Source organism: Mobula birostris, chromosome 17, assembly GCF_030028105.1.
Source record: "Mobula birostris isolate sMobBir1 chromosome 17, sMobBir1.hap1, whole genome shotgun sequence".
In the NCBI taxonomy this organism is placed as follows: Eukaryota; Metazoa; Chordata; class Chondrichthyes; order Myliobatiformes; family Myliobatidae; genus Mobula; species Mobula birostris.
The window spans coordinates 37,393,885-37,409,027 of record NC_092386.1 but is presented as its reverse complement, the minus strand read 5'-3'; the positions used below and the strand labels follow the sequence as shown (position 1 = coordinate 37,409,027).

At 37.4% G+C, this 15,143-nt stretch overlaps 1 protein-coding gene across 2 annotated transcripts in view; it reads left to right on the top strand.

Moving 5' to 3' along the window:
- The window catches only part of rfk (riboflavin kinase), a 29,214-nt gene extending 18,202 nt beyond the window's left edge, over nt 1-11,012 (top strand). The window contains exons 4-5 of one of the 2 annotated variants that reach the window (XM_072281543.1): nt 1,703-1,768; nt 8,411-11,012. In XM_072281543.1, the coding sequence (XP_072137644.1) occupies nt 1,703-1,768; nt 8,411-8,541 (197 nt within the window). In that variant the 3' untranslated portion in view covers nt 8,542-11,012. The remainder of the gene's footprint in view (nt 1-1,702; nt 1,769-8,410) is intronic. The other variant, XM_072281544.1, reaches the window with a different exon arrangement.
- Nucleotides 11,013-15,143: the final 4,131 nt, after the last annotated feature.

The following is a 15,143-nucleotide window of genomic DNA, read 5'->3' as shown; positions in this document are numbered from 1 at the left end:
ATAATTTATCTTTGGACATATGAGCCCTGTGCACTACTTTCAAGTGTATCAATGCATGTTTAGCACATATAGAGGATGAGTTAACTAATTGAAAATTTTTTTCCCATTTTTCAATCTGCACAGTGATCTTAAGTTCTCTTTCCCAATCAGTTTTAATTTTATTAGATATATCAGGACATAAATTCATAATTGTATTATAAATAATTCCTACAACATCTTTCTGAAAAAGATTTAAATCTAAAATTTTTTCCAAAATATCCATTGGATAAAAATGTGGAAAATTAGGAGAAACAGTAATTTAAAAAGTTTGTGACCTGTAGATATCTTAAAAAGTGAGATCTAGGCAAATTATATTTATTAGATAGTTGTTCAAAGGACATAAAACAGTTATCCAAAAATAGAACATGAAATCGTACTATACCTTTTGATTTTCCAATCTAAGTAAGCTTGATCCATAGTGGAAGGTTGAAAAAAGAAATTAGATATAATAGGACTTGCTAAAATAAATTGGTTCAACCCAAAAAATTTTCAAAATTGAAACCATATACGTAAAGTATGCGTTATTCATTTGTTTATACAATTTAGAAAGAATAAAAGGAAGCGAGGTCCCTAAAAATTGAACCCAGTGAAAACCCTTGTAAAGAATTACATTCAAGATTTACCCAATGTGGACTTGAAATTACATCCAAGTCCCATAACCAAAACTTTAAGTATCGAATGTTAATTGCTCAATAGTAAAATCTAAATTTTGGGATTGCTACCCCCCCCCTTTTTTTTTTAGATTTCTGTAAATGCCTTTTACCTAACCTCGGGTTTTTGTTCTGCCATATATATGAGAAAATTTTTGAATCAATATTATCAAAAAAGGATTTTGGAATAAAAATTGGTACCGTTTGGAATACATATAAAAAAAATTAGGCAAATTGGTGACTGTTTAGTAAACAAAAGTTTAATCCGATCAATTAAAGGTAAAAAATTAGCCTTAAATAAATCTTTATGCTTTTTCATGATTTTAACCCCTAAATATATAAGAGTTAGTAACCAATTTAAATGGTAGACATCCATAAATAGGAACCTGCTTATTTAGGGGAAATAGTTCACTCTTATTAAGGTTCAATTTATAACCAGAAAAGTTACTAAATTGAGCCATCAACTTGCCGATACCTTGGAAGCAGCCGACCACAGCCGACACTGAGTCCATCCGTCCGAAAACTCCAAGCTTCCGACCAGCCTCTCTGATACAGCCTCCCGAGTGCCATCCTCTGCCGAGCACCTTTAACCTCTCCCAGGCCGCTGAAACACACAAAGCCGAGGATTTCGAGGCCTTCAGCTCCAGAGATTCCGGTTACCACACAGTAGCAGCGGCAGTGAAGCGGGCATTTCAGAAATTTTCCAGATGTTCCTCCATGCTCTCACATCTATCTTCATCAAATCAGAATTGTGCACGGTCCCCTACTTGACAGATAACAGATATCATTCACCGAAGTGGCCGCGTGCGCTGCCCTTGCGCTGCCATCTTCTCCCCCCTCCCAGGAGGATTTACCAAAATTTTTGAAAAAATTTTTGAATCTACATTCAAGAGATATCGGTCTATTTGATGCACAATCAGTAGGATCTTTATTTTTAAGAACTAAAGAAATAGAAGCTTCATAAAACGATTGTGGTAATTTACCTAATCTGATTACTTCTTTGAATATTCTAGACAACCAAGGAGAGAGAATAGAGGAAAAAGACTTAAAAAATTCCACTGTAAAACCATCAGGACCAGGTACTTTACCGGAATTCATTGAGGAGACTACAGCTGTTATTTCTTCCTCTGTAATAGGAGTTTCTAATGTTAAACAATCTTCGAGTGATAATTTCTGAAAATTCAATTTTCTTAGAAAATCATGCATGATGTTAAAATCATGAGGAAAGTCAGATTGGTATAAAGAGGTATAACATTCTTGAAAGGTTTTGTTTATCTCGTCATGATCAACTGTCAAAGTATCATCATGTTTACGGATCTTAGTGATTTGATGTTTAACCGAAGTAGTTTTCAATTGATTAGCTAATAATTTACCCGATTTATCACTATGAATATAAAACTCACTTCTAGTTTTCATTAATTGATTTTCGATCGAGGATGTTAATAGTAAACTATGTTCCATTTGGAGTTCAACTCAGTTTATAAAGCTCCTTGCTAGGAGCAATAGCATATTTTTTTTATCAATTTCTTTAATTTTATCAACCAACAAAAATATTTCATTCTTAATACGTTTTTTCAAACCAACAGAATAGGAAATGATCTGTCCACAGGTATAAGCTTTAAAGGCATCCCATACTGTTCCGTTAGAAATTTCTTCCATAATATTAGTTGAAAAGAAGAAATCAATCTGTTCCTTCATAAACTTAACAAAGTCCAAGTCTTGAAGCAAATTAGAATTAAATCACCATTGTCTATTAGTAGAAGTATCCATTAACTTAATAGAAAGTTTCATTGGAGCATGATCCAAAATGGCGATAATGTCATAATTGCAATCAATTACAGATGGAATTAAACGAGAGTCAATAAAAAAAAAGTAGAATGGTAAACATGTCAATAAAAAAAGTAGTAAGAATGGTAAACATGTGAGAAGAATGAAAACTCTTTGTCCTTTGGGTGTAGGAATCTCCAAATTTCTGAAATCCCAGAATCAGTCATAAGAGTTGATAAAAGTAGCCAACTTATTCGGTAGAGCCGGACTACATATGGATCTATCCAACATGGGATTTAAACATAAGTTAAAATCACCACCCATTATCAACATATACTCGTTTACGTTAGGAAAGGAAGTGAATAGGTGCTTTTTAAAAATAAATAAATAATTCAGGATAATCCACATTTGGAGCATAAACGTTAACCATAGCAACTTTTTTTTTTATTAAAAAGTAACCCAGTAATTAACAAAAATCTACCACTAGGGTCTGAGATAATATCTTGATGAGTAAATGTAATTGAAGAATCTATAAAAATTGAAATGCTTTTGACTTTGGCTTGGGAATTCTAGTGGTATTGTTACCTTTCCAAAACTTAAAGAAGCGTTGATTATCCTCTTATGAGTTTCTTGTGCAAAAATAATGTGAGCATTCAGTCTTTGGAATACTTTGAAAATCTTTTTCCATTTTATTGGATGATTTAAACCATTTGTATTCCATGAGACAAAATTAATAATGTGAGCCATAATTTAATGCTAACCCTTTGGTATATAAAGAGTTAACCATAATGTAAACTCATGAGATCGGAAGAAGAATAAATATTTAGAGTGGAACCAGAAATCACGACACTGCAGACATTTTTTTAGTACTAAAACAGCCCAATAGAAAAAATTAATAAAAAAGAGAAAAAAGACCCTCCGACCTTCCACCCCTGAAATCCCCGAACTAAGCCAGAGAAGGCTGAAGAAAGAACTGACTAATACTAAATCTAACCCCATTTCTGCTGGAGGCAACTCCAAAAATATGTTATAAAGAAGACCTCCTGAAATCTGATTTTCAAAAAAATTTAACACTATACTATAATAATGTACATACTGTGATTTCTAAAATACATGAGAAAAAAGTTGGTGGCAATACATATGATTAGTCAATTACAAATAAAAGTAATTAGAAATATCACTTCCCAAATGAAGAGGAATTATGGGAAGAAGAAACCTGAGAACATGGCGTACACAGAAAGAACAAAGGAAATTATGCGAAAAGGGAGACAAACCGCCATTTTAATTATACAGAAGCAAAAATAGAGAAAATGTTCCTCCATATAGTCAAAATTTCTCGTCAAATCATTGATGACAAAGTCAGAAATCAAATAGTTAAAAATTAACTAGTTAAAGAAAAGTAAAATTACTCACGAGGAAAAAAACTTTAAATGAGTTGTGGAAAAAATACCTACACTACTAACCACAGACGAAAATCTGAACTTGTAAAAAAACAACTTGTAAATTGAAGGTTTATTATTTTTTTTATTTAAAAAAAAAAACACCTGAAAAAAGAGCTGGTGCTGAAAACACGGAACATTAATTAAAGGATGGTGTCCATGTCAGACGGGTAGTTCTCATCCAAAAAACTTTGAACAGCACTTGTGGAATGGAAGATACGATGAGATCCATCGGAAAGAGAGATTCTTAGACATGCATGATACAATAATGCCGGTTTAAGATTTTTTTGATAGCATTCCGACATCAGAGGTTTAAAAGCCAATCGCTCTTCCATCACTTCGGGATTGTAGTCTTCAACCAAGCGGAATGAATACTGTCAATATTTAATCATACCTTGCCAGCGGGCAATATGGATAAGTTGTTCTTTAATGCTAACATAATGGAAACAGAATAATCGGCCTTGGTCTAGATTCGGCAGATACAGATTTTGGACGTGGTATACGATGGGCGCGGTCAAGCAATGGAGGATCATTGGGAAATACCGAACTAAACACATCCTTTCAAAGTTGAGAAAAGAATATTGAAGGGTCTCCATCCTCAACATCCTCAGGGAGACCAATTATACGCAAGTTCTGTCTTCTAGATTGATTTTTCAAGGTCAATAACCTTGGATTTAAAATGTTCCAGTTGTTTAGTGGTCGAAGCTAAATTCTGCTCCAATTTCTCGATTCTTAAGTCACTCTTCTGAGATTTAGTATCTAATTCAGAAATTTTACTTCAATGTTGCTTAACTTCGCAATCCAGCGATTTCAGAGATTCCATGATTGACTTTAAGTCTTTAAAACTTTGATGTTGTTCATCAAATTTTTCCTCTTAAAAACTTAATAATCTCATAAGGTAGCTCCGTTTGTTTAGGATCACCTTTTCTTTTTCCTCCGTTCCCATCGGAATCTTTCCCTTTTGTTTTGGATCTTTTACTCATTTCTTCAGGCTTCACAGTTACAGTTCAAGAAAAAAATCAGTAAAATAAAATAAATCTTCTAGTGTAGGTAAAAATTGGTTAAGGGAGATCACAGGTTTAAAAAAAAAAGATAACGGGAATGGAGCGAAGCCAAAAACGACCTCACTCCATGAGTGCTCCCTGCAGAATCCTAACATAACTCTACACTTTGCCACCTTGAACTCCTCCACTACTGATGACAACGAGAGCTGTAGCTGGCCTGATCTTATGTAGAGCCCCACTGAAGAAAAACCTGGTAGGGAATCCCCAGTCACTCCTGTTAACTTTCCCCTCTGTGCCTGGGATTTTTGGTTGGGGAACTTGGATTAAATTCTAGTCCCTGATTTCTATGGGGATCGCTGTGCGATTCCTGCAGAAACTGCAGGCTTTGCCTGGCCTTGCTGATTATTGAGATGTGTTCAAAGCACCCAGAAAAACCCGGGATGCCATCTTTCTGGATGGATATGTTGATATAGTGGTTCTGCATCAAGTTAGAGGTCAGCCTTCTCGCAAGCACCAAGAAGAATGTCTTGTACTCCACACTAAGGAGAGAGATTGTCGTAAACTAGGTGATTGTAGAGGAATCTTCTTCCTTGGGAACAAAGCATCCTTCAGTCATTTTCCAGCTTGGTGGGAGAGAGGCTTTGATTCAAATCTTCCTCATTATCTTCAACTTCCGGAGAAGTTTTGGGTACTTCTTGTATACCTTGCAGGGTATACTTTTTGGTCCTAGGGCAACAGATGACTTTGCTCTGTTGATGATATCCTGGACCTCCTGTCATGTGGACTCTGCTACATTCAGATCAGTTGCTAGAATTCTTGGGTGGGGGACTTTTGGACTGATTTCTAGCCCCTGATTTCTATGGGGTTCTCTGTAATTCCTGCAGAAATTCTTCCACCCCTACTTTGAGCTGGTTAGGGTGCCAAACGTCATGTAAGAAATAAACACAAGAAATTCTGCAGATCCAGGCAATCCAAATCTGGAGGAACTCAGCAGGTCAAGCAGCATCTATGGAAATGAATAAGCAGTCAATGTTTCGGGGCCAAGACCCTTCTTCATAACCGAAAGGAAGGCGGAAGATGCCAAAATATAGAGGTGGTGGGAGTGGAAGGATGGCTAATTGATGGGTGGAACCAGGTGGGGAGAATAAGTAAAAGGCTGGAGAGGAAGGAATCTGATGGGAGAGGAAAGTGGACCATAAGAGAAAGGGAAGGAGGAGGAGACCCAGGAGGAGTTGATAGGCAGGTGAGAAGACCACAAGACATAGGAGTGGAATTAGACCATTCAACCTATCGAGTCTGCTCCGCCATTCCATCATGGCTGATCCTAGATCCTACTCAACCCCATACACCTGCCTTCTCACCATATCCTTTGATGCCCTGACCAATCAGGAAACTCGACTTCCGTCTTAAATATATGCACAGACTTGGCCTCCACCGCAGTCTGTGTCAGAGCATTCCACAGATTTATACGCGCTGGCGAAAAATAAATAAATAAATTCCTCCTGACCTCTGTTCTAAGGGGTCGCTCCTCAGTCTTGAGGCTGTGCCCTCTAGTTCTGGATAACCCCACCATAGGAAACATCCTCTCCACATCCACCCTATCTAGTCTTTACAACATTCTTTAAGTTTCAGTGAGATTTCCCCTGCATTTTTCTAAATTCCAATGAGTACAGGCCCAAAGATGTCAAATGCTCTTCATATGTTAACCCATTCATTCCTGGAGTCATCCTCATGAACTTCCTCTTGTCTCTCTCCAATGACAACACATCCTTTCTGAGATAAGGGGCCCAAAACTGTAGACAATATTCCAAATGCGGCCTGACTAGTGTCTTATAAAGCTTCAGCATTATCTTCTTGTCTTTATATTCTATTCCCCTTGAAATGAATGCCAACAGTGCATTTGCCTCCTTTACTATAGACTCAACCTTTAAATTAACCTTCTGGGAATCTTGCTCGAAGTCTCCTAAGTCCCTTTGCACCTCTGATGTTTGAGTTTTCTCCCCATTTAGTTAACAGTCTGCACTTTTGTTCTTTTTACTAAAATGCATTATTATAAAAATCCCAACACTGTATTCCATCTGCCAATTGTTAGCCCATTCTTCCAATTTGATTTAAGTCCTGCTGCAATTGCATTGTTTTCTCGGCACTACTTACCCTTCCACCTGTCTTTATATCATCTGCAAACTTTGCCACAAAGCCATCAATTCCATTATCTAAATCATCGACAAACAATGTGAAAAGTAGCGGTCCCAATACTGTGAGGAACACCACAAGTCACCAGTAGCTAACCAGAAAAGGCCCCCTCTATTACTACTTGCTGCCTGTCAGCCATTCCTCTATCCATGCCAGTACCTTTCCTGTAATGGCATGGCATTTTATCTTGTTAAGCAGCCTCGTGTTTGACACCTTATCAGATGCTTTCTGAAAATCCAAGTAAATAACAGCCACTGCCTCTCCTTTGTCCACCCTGCTTGTAACTTCCTCGAAGAACGCTAACAGATTTGTCAGGCAAGATTCCCCTTTACAGAAAACATGCTGGCTTTGTCTCGTTTTCATCATTAGTCTCCAGGAACCCCGAAACACCTTCCTTAATAATGGACTCCAACATTTTCCCAACCACTGAGGATTAGGCTAACTGGCTTGTAATTTCCTTTCTTAAAAAGTGGAGTGACAGAATCAGAGTGACAGAATGCTGGAACCGTGCCAGAATCAAGTGATTCTTGAAAGATCATGACCAATGCATCTGCTTTCCCTAGAATAGGTAAAAGGCCAGAGTGTGGAATAGAAGAAGATGGGAGGATAGTGATTTTTTTAAACCCCAAAAGGAGAAAGTGTTATTCATTCCATCAGGATGGAGGCTACCCAGACAAAATAAGTTATTTCTCCTCCACTCTGAGAGTGACCTCATTGTAGCACAAAAGGGGTCATGGACCAAGGTGGCAGAACAGGAATGGGAATTGGAATTTAAAGTATTTGGCCAGCAGGAAGTACCGCTTTTGATGGATGGAGAGAAGGTGCTCAACAAAGCAGTTCCCCAATTTACGACTACTCTTAACAATGTAGGGAATGCTGTATTGGGAGCACCAGAAACAATAGATCAGCAGATTTGCAGGTGAAGTGTTTTTTTACTCACCTGGAAGAACTGTTTGGGGCACTGAACGGAGGTGAATGGGCACACTGGACACAATAGATAATTAAGGTTAAGAACACTTAAAACTTGGCATTACAATGCTGTTTGGGTCATCTAGCATGGCATTGTTCTGACTCTCCAATAATCCATCCTTGTCTTCAGTGATCTGCATTTGGTGCAACCAACTGAACAATTTTCTGTCTTTGAGTTATTAGTTATTTCGTTACTGAAGTTTCATTTAAATTGGACATATTCAATGCTCTGGAAAACCTTCAACTTTGTGTGATTCTTAGATTTTAAATATTAAAGGCATATGCTACTTGTTTTTAAATTTTGCTGCTTTTATTATTTCATTCATTTTGTTTTCACACCTTGTTTCAGATTCCCTAATCACAGCCATTTACAGTGACATATCTGAGGCAAAAGAGAAACTAGATTTGCCAGAATACCGAAGTATGAAGGATGATAACTTCTTCAGAGCAACTCAAAACGATATGATGAATGGCCATTGAGCAAGTCAGAACGAGAACTTATGGAACTAACTGCTTTTTGTTTCTTGTATCATTTAATGTGTGCTTTAGAAATTGTTTAATTTAGTGCTTTAACTGTGCTAATTTCTGACCAAATTTGATATATTTCATACAGAATTGAACGTGTTTAATGCGATTAATTTACGCAAAATGTATGTGTATGATTGTGGGGGTATCTTACATTTCCTAGCTTTGCATTTGCACCTTATTTGACTACTGAAATCCAAGTGACTGCTGTGTTACTTGGTCAATAACAACTTTTTTTAAAAAAAATTATACCATAGAAGGCTGGAAGTTCTTGAAGATGAAGTGAGTGACTGCGTAATGTGCCTTTATGATACATTTTTATTTAAGTGAAGTGTACTTCACTGGGTTCAGTATGTTCCTATAGGGGAATGTCAAATAAGTATGTTGAAGATGATTATTATTGTCTTTTGAATAACAATTGTTTCTCAATGTTTGTTGGGGCGGAAAGAAAAATATCCTGAGCATTTTTTTGTTACTTGAAAATTTGTGTTTTTATTAATATTTCCCCACAGACCAAAAATTATCACATTTATGATGGTAGCCCTTTGGTACATTAGCCAAGTGAGATTCATTAGCTTAGGTTAGAATGTGACTGTGGAGAAGTTCTTTACTCTTGCAGCACGTATTATAATTGTGAGTTTCAATGCGCCTACGGTCAGTAGGAGATGTAATTGATTGTCATCAGCAAAACTGTTCACAAATATCGCAATGACAAATGAGATATCACTAAGTATTTGTAGGAATTAAATTTGGAACTTGTGTATTCCCAAGCAATATGATCTGTTTAGCTAAAGAGTCAGCAATGTCAAGGTTTCTGTTGCTCCTGACTATGGCACCTGTACTGTTGGATCAAGGCCATGTTCTATTGAGAAGTTTTTCTTTTTAAGGACTGTTTTAGATATTCAGTGGGTTTTAAAGAAGTAGATAAAGATCTCAATTTGTCTGATGTCATTTTACTTTCCTAGCACAGGATAAATCATACAGGCTACTCCTGCTGTCTAGTAGCCCATTACAACTTTATTTTCTTCAGGATCTTAAGATCTTTGTTTTTATCAAACATCAAAAAAAGAGCACTAGAAACACCCTTGTAAATTTTGTCTTTATTAACTGCTCTGTACAAGGTTTATAAAAAAAAAAAAAAAAAAACTATTTCTGCTGGTTACCTTCAGAAATAGTAGCAGTTACTATCTAGGCATTATGAGTCAACCATCTGCTTACTGTGTTTGTCTGTTCCTTAGCTGCTGGATGGCAATGCCATAAACCTGATTATAATTAAATTATTTTTGGCGGTTTATAGTGTAATATAGATCAGCACTTTCTATTGAGGCAAGTATTGAGAATTTTATTTCAGTTACAATTCTGTTTGATATAGATGGACACACTTCGTTTTTTTTTTAAAAACTGTGAGAATATCCCATTCCTAATTCCAAATTTGGTGTGTGATGCTTGCCTGTGAACACTGATAATTTATGGTGAATAGTTTTCCTGTTGAGCACCGTAACAATAAATCACAAATAAAGTGTATCCATATCTGTCCAACACTGTTTTCTCTAAGCTTTGATTGAGAAAGCACTTCAATTCTGTCATCACAAAATAAGATCATCTTCAGCCCCAGGTGCCATTTCAAACACTGAAAGTTTTAAGATGGAGTTTAGGAAAGATTTGGTGGGGTTTTTTGGTCCTTTTTTAAATGCAGGCATTTATTTATAGAGTTGATGCTGTCATGAAAAGTTATACCATCTCAAGGCAGGAATTGTCACAGGTCCCAACAGATTTGGAATTCCTACATTCACGCTGGGAATTGGTCCCCAGTAAATTAAGACATTTATGCTTTTTTTGTTTTGCATTACTTTAATTGGAAAGGAGTTGTTTGGAATATAAAATAGCAGGGGAGACTAAAATCCTTTAATGAAATCTGAATTTACAAGCTGAGCTGTCTATATTCATACTTGGCCTCTATTGCATTTATGTGTGAACTATGCAGATGCAAATTAATTCAAACTTTTGTGTTGAATATAATAGATTTCTGAGGGAAGACTGCATTGTTGAATGTTACTATTTATTCTTTGTCCTGAATATGTATTGTATGGAATATTTGGAGGTGGGGGTGGTGAGAAACACTCTGGGGACACCCAGTGGAAAATTCATTGTCATATGCCACTTATTTAAAATTTAAGACCAAAGAGGGGCATTTATTTCTTTTGATATTAAATAGAACTCAATGTATGGAATATAAGATTTTGTTCTTTTTTTTAAAATATGATATGAAGTATTTATCTTAACTATTTTAGTTTCTGGAGTGAAAGTGGTTAGTTAATTTTCTTAAAATTGTTAAAGTTCTTAATTTTTAGAAAACTACGTCATTCACAGCCTCAATGTATTTATGTCCTAAATACAATAAAAAAAAAAGAAACTTGAAATCAAAAGCTGTTGGGATTTTGTTTTTTTATTTCCTCTGCTGATCAGCTGTAGTGAACATATCTTAGTATCCTTTCTGCTTCTACTACCACTTAATATGTCATTCCACCCAAATTGGTCTCTGCCCCATCAGTTGTTTTTTCCCTCCTTAGTTTCCTTTATCCTATCCAACGCCTTCTTGTTGTCCTAACTTTTTCTTGGTTTTCTGAAAAGCCATCAGTCTAAAAGACTCTTTAATTCTCTGTACACAGCTGTATGCCCCAATTAATATATCTAGCATTTGTTTCTTTATGAACATTTGGCTTGTGCATATTATCACCAGCTTCAAGAACAGTTATTCCCCTACACTATCAGACTCTTGAACCAGAAGGGATAACTTTATTCAACTTCACTTGCCCTTCACTGAAATGTTCCCACAATCTATGGAACTTGTGGACTTACTTTCAAGGATTCTTCATCTTGTGCTCTTGATTTATTGCTTTTTTTTTCTCTTTTTTTGTATTTGCGCAGTTTGTCTTCTAGCACAGTGTTGTCCACCCCAATGGTGCAGTCTTTTATTGATTCTGTATGGGGTTATTGGATTTATTGAATATGTCTGCAAGGGTTGCATATAGTAACATAAAATTTTGAAGCTTTTAGGTGTTTAGTCATTTCCATAGGTGCTGCCTGACTTGCTGAGTTTTTGCAGCATTTTGTGTGTTATTCTGGACAGCTGGTGTTCTGAGTTCTTCCCTCCTCACTGCTTTGATGATGAAAGCAGTTTGCACATTCTGACATGCCAAAGCTTAGGATTGAAGTTCAAGGTTCTGGCACTTGCTATTCGTTCTAGTTGCTGCAAGTGAAACAAGATATTAAATATATTATCTCACTGTCTCCACAGCTGCTGGCTGACCTGTTGAGTTCTTCCAGCAGTTTTTTTTTCCCCTCCAGGTTCCAGTATCCGCAGTATCTAGTGTAATCTTAGTATATTTGATAACGGACTACATGATCAGTCACTTAATTTGGAATGAAGCAAATCAATTGAATATGCAAGAAAACAGAATGCAGAGAACTGGAAGGTTTAGTATGGATGATGGTTGCAGAGATGGAACTAATGCTGTGTGATTTTGAACAGTGTTTAAATTAGTTAATTAAGGCAAAAACATTATGCATGTAAATTCCAAACACAAAATAATCTGCAGATGCTGGGATCAAAGCAACACTCACAACGCGCTGGAGGAACTCAGCAGGTCGGGCAGCATCTGTGGAAACGATGAGTCAACGTTTTGGGCCGGAACCCTTCATCAGGATTGAAGAGGGAAGGGGCAGAGGCCCTATAAAGAAGGTGGGGGGAGGGTGGGAAGGAGGGAAGGAGAAGGCTGGTAGGTGCCAGGTGAAAAACCAGTAAGGGGAAAGATAAAGGGGTGGGGGAGGGGAGGCAGGGAGGTGATATGCAGGAAAGGTGAAGAAGGAGTAGGGGAAAACACAATGGGTAGAAGAAGGAGGCGGAACCATGAGGGAGGTGATAGGCAGCTGGGGAAGGGGGCAGAGTGAAATAGGGATAGAAGAAGGGAGGGGGAGGGAATTAGCAAAGTTGGAGAATTCTATGTTCCTACCAAGGGGCTGGAGACTACCTAGATGGTATATGAAGTGTTCCTCCTCCAACCTGAGTTTAGCCTCATCATGGCAGTAGAGGAGGTCATGTATGGACATATCTGAATGGTAATGGGAAGCAGAGTTGAAGTGGGTGGCTATCGGGAGATCCTGTCTGTTGTGGCGGACGGAGCGGAGGTGCTCGACGAAGCGGTCCCCCAATCTGTGTCGGGTTTCACCGATGTAGAGGAGGCCGCACCGGATGCACTAGATGACCCCAACAGACTCACAAGTGAAGTGTTGCCTCACCTGGAAGGATTATTTGAGGCCCTGAATGGTGGCAAGAGAGGTGGTGTAGGGACAGGTGTAGCACTTACCTTTACAGGGATAAGTGCTGGGTGGGAGATCTGTGGGGAGGGACCGATCCCTACAGACAGCAGAGAGGGGTGGAGAGGGAAAGATGTGCTTAGTGGTGGGATCCTGTTGAAGGTGGCGGAAGTTGTGGAGGATAATGTGCTAGATCCGGGGGCCGGTGGGGTGGTAGGTGAGGACAAGGGGAACTCTGTCCCTGTTGTGGTGGCGGGAGGATGGGGTGAGAGCCGAAGTGCGGGAAATGGAGGAGATGTGGGTGAGGGCATCATTGACAACGGTAGAAGGGAAACCACAATCCTTAAAGAAAGAGGACATTTGAGAAGTCCTGGAACGGAAAGCCTCATCCTGGAAGCAGATGCGGTGGAGACGGAGGAATTGGGAATACGGAATGGCATTTTTGCATATGTCAGGGTGGGAAGAGGTATAGTCGAGGTAGTTATGAGAGTCAGTGGGCTTGTAGAAGATATCAGTGGACAGTCTGTCTCCAGAGACGGAGATCGAGAAAGGGGAGAGAAGTGTCGAGATAGACCAAGTGAATTTGAGGGCTGGGTGGAAGTTTGAAGTAAAGCCGACGAAATTGACGAGATCAGCATAGGTGCAGGAAGCAGCACCAATGTAGTCCCCCGCCTTCTTTATAGGGTCTCTGCCCCTTCCCTCTCCTGACAAAGGGTTCCGGCCCGAAACGTCAACTCATTATTTCCACGGATGCTGCCCGACCTGCTGAATTCCTCTAGCGTGTTGTGAGTGATGCATGTAAATTCATTTTCTTCTGGCCATTGGTATCCTATTAAGTGGTTTGAACTGTAATTTTAAATGCTTGACGTGTCTATTTTAAAATTAAAGTAATTTAGATTTGGAGTAACTGGCAAAGTTGCATTGTCTAAAGGCAGGACTTGCTTAAAATATTTGCTTTGACTTTTCCAGTCTTTGTAGAAGTTTTATGGGAACCATTAACCATTGGTCAAGGCCAGATTTAGGAAGCAAATTAAATAGTTTTTTTTTAATCTGATTGAAACTTCCAGTCAAGCTGTACAAGTATTCTTTATTGTCTTCACTAAGAACATAGTGTCATCACATCAGTAAGATTATAAGCAAACAAATGAAAATTCAGTGACATGTAAGAAAACTTTTACACCCTGAGTGGTAGAAATATGTAATAGTATAATTTAAAGCAAAAACATTGTCCATTTAAAATCACCTTGATTTCATAATTTTGAAATTTGTTTTAAGTTTACTGTAAATACACAACCAAATTATGAAAAATACCCCCAGTAATAAAATTATTACATTCATTTATACTATTCTAAACTGGTACATTTGTTTTCTGTTCAACAACTGGCAAATCACAGACCTTTATAAAAAGTAAATCACAGGCCTTTGTTCAACTGAAGTCTTTTCACACACCATAGTGAACTGGCCATTAAATGCATAACTTTAATTTAAATAAATTCAACTGCCTTTCGTTGGCAAGTTCCCTATGACCACATGAAATAGTCTATTTTTTTTAAATCGGCACAGACTTCATTCCTCACCAGTTAGGGTGTAAGGCTCATGATATCTACATGATTCAGTTCAATATGAAAGTAAAGAAATATTTAATAAGAAACATAATCAAATAAATATTCTCCCCGATTAACAATTTGCCAACAACACAAAACATCATGGAAAACTAAAATGAATGAATAAGTTTCTAATATATCATGTCTGAATAATCATGCTTTAGAATAGAGCAAAAATACCTGCAATGCAGGAAATCTTCAATAGAAACAATGTTGAGTGTTTCCAATATTTTGTTCATAATGCTACATTAATTTAAAAAAAATGCATTGTCCTCTAGGATTATGAAAAACTCCAAAATTTCAGCAAGTATTAATATTTGTTGTAGATAAATTCAAAAAGTAAATTCCAAGTTAGGCAACTGTATTAGAAACAATCATGGAAGCAAAAAGTTTTGGGGTAGAAAATACCTTGTTATCTCAGTAGAAGTTTCCTTGATACTAGAATTCTACAGTATCCATCAATCTCACATTTTATATTGTTAATTTCAATTTTTTTAATAGACTTTTGTTCTATTCTTTAATCTTTGCCATTATGCTATATAAAATTCAGTAAAACTGCAAATCTGCCACTGATATCGTTTTGCATCATTTGATTGTTCCTCAGCAAATTACTTGATACCAAAGGAGATGAAAAAA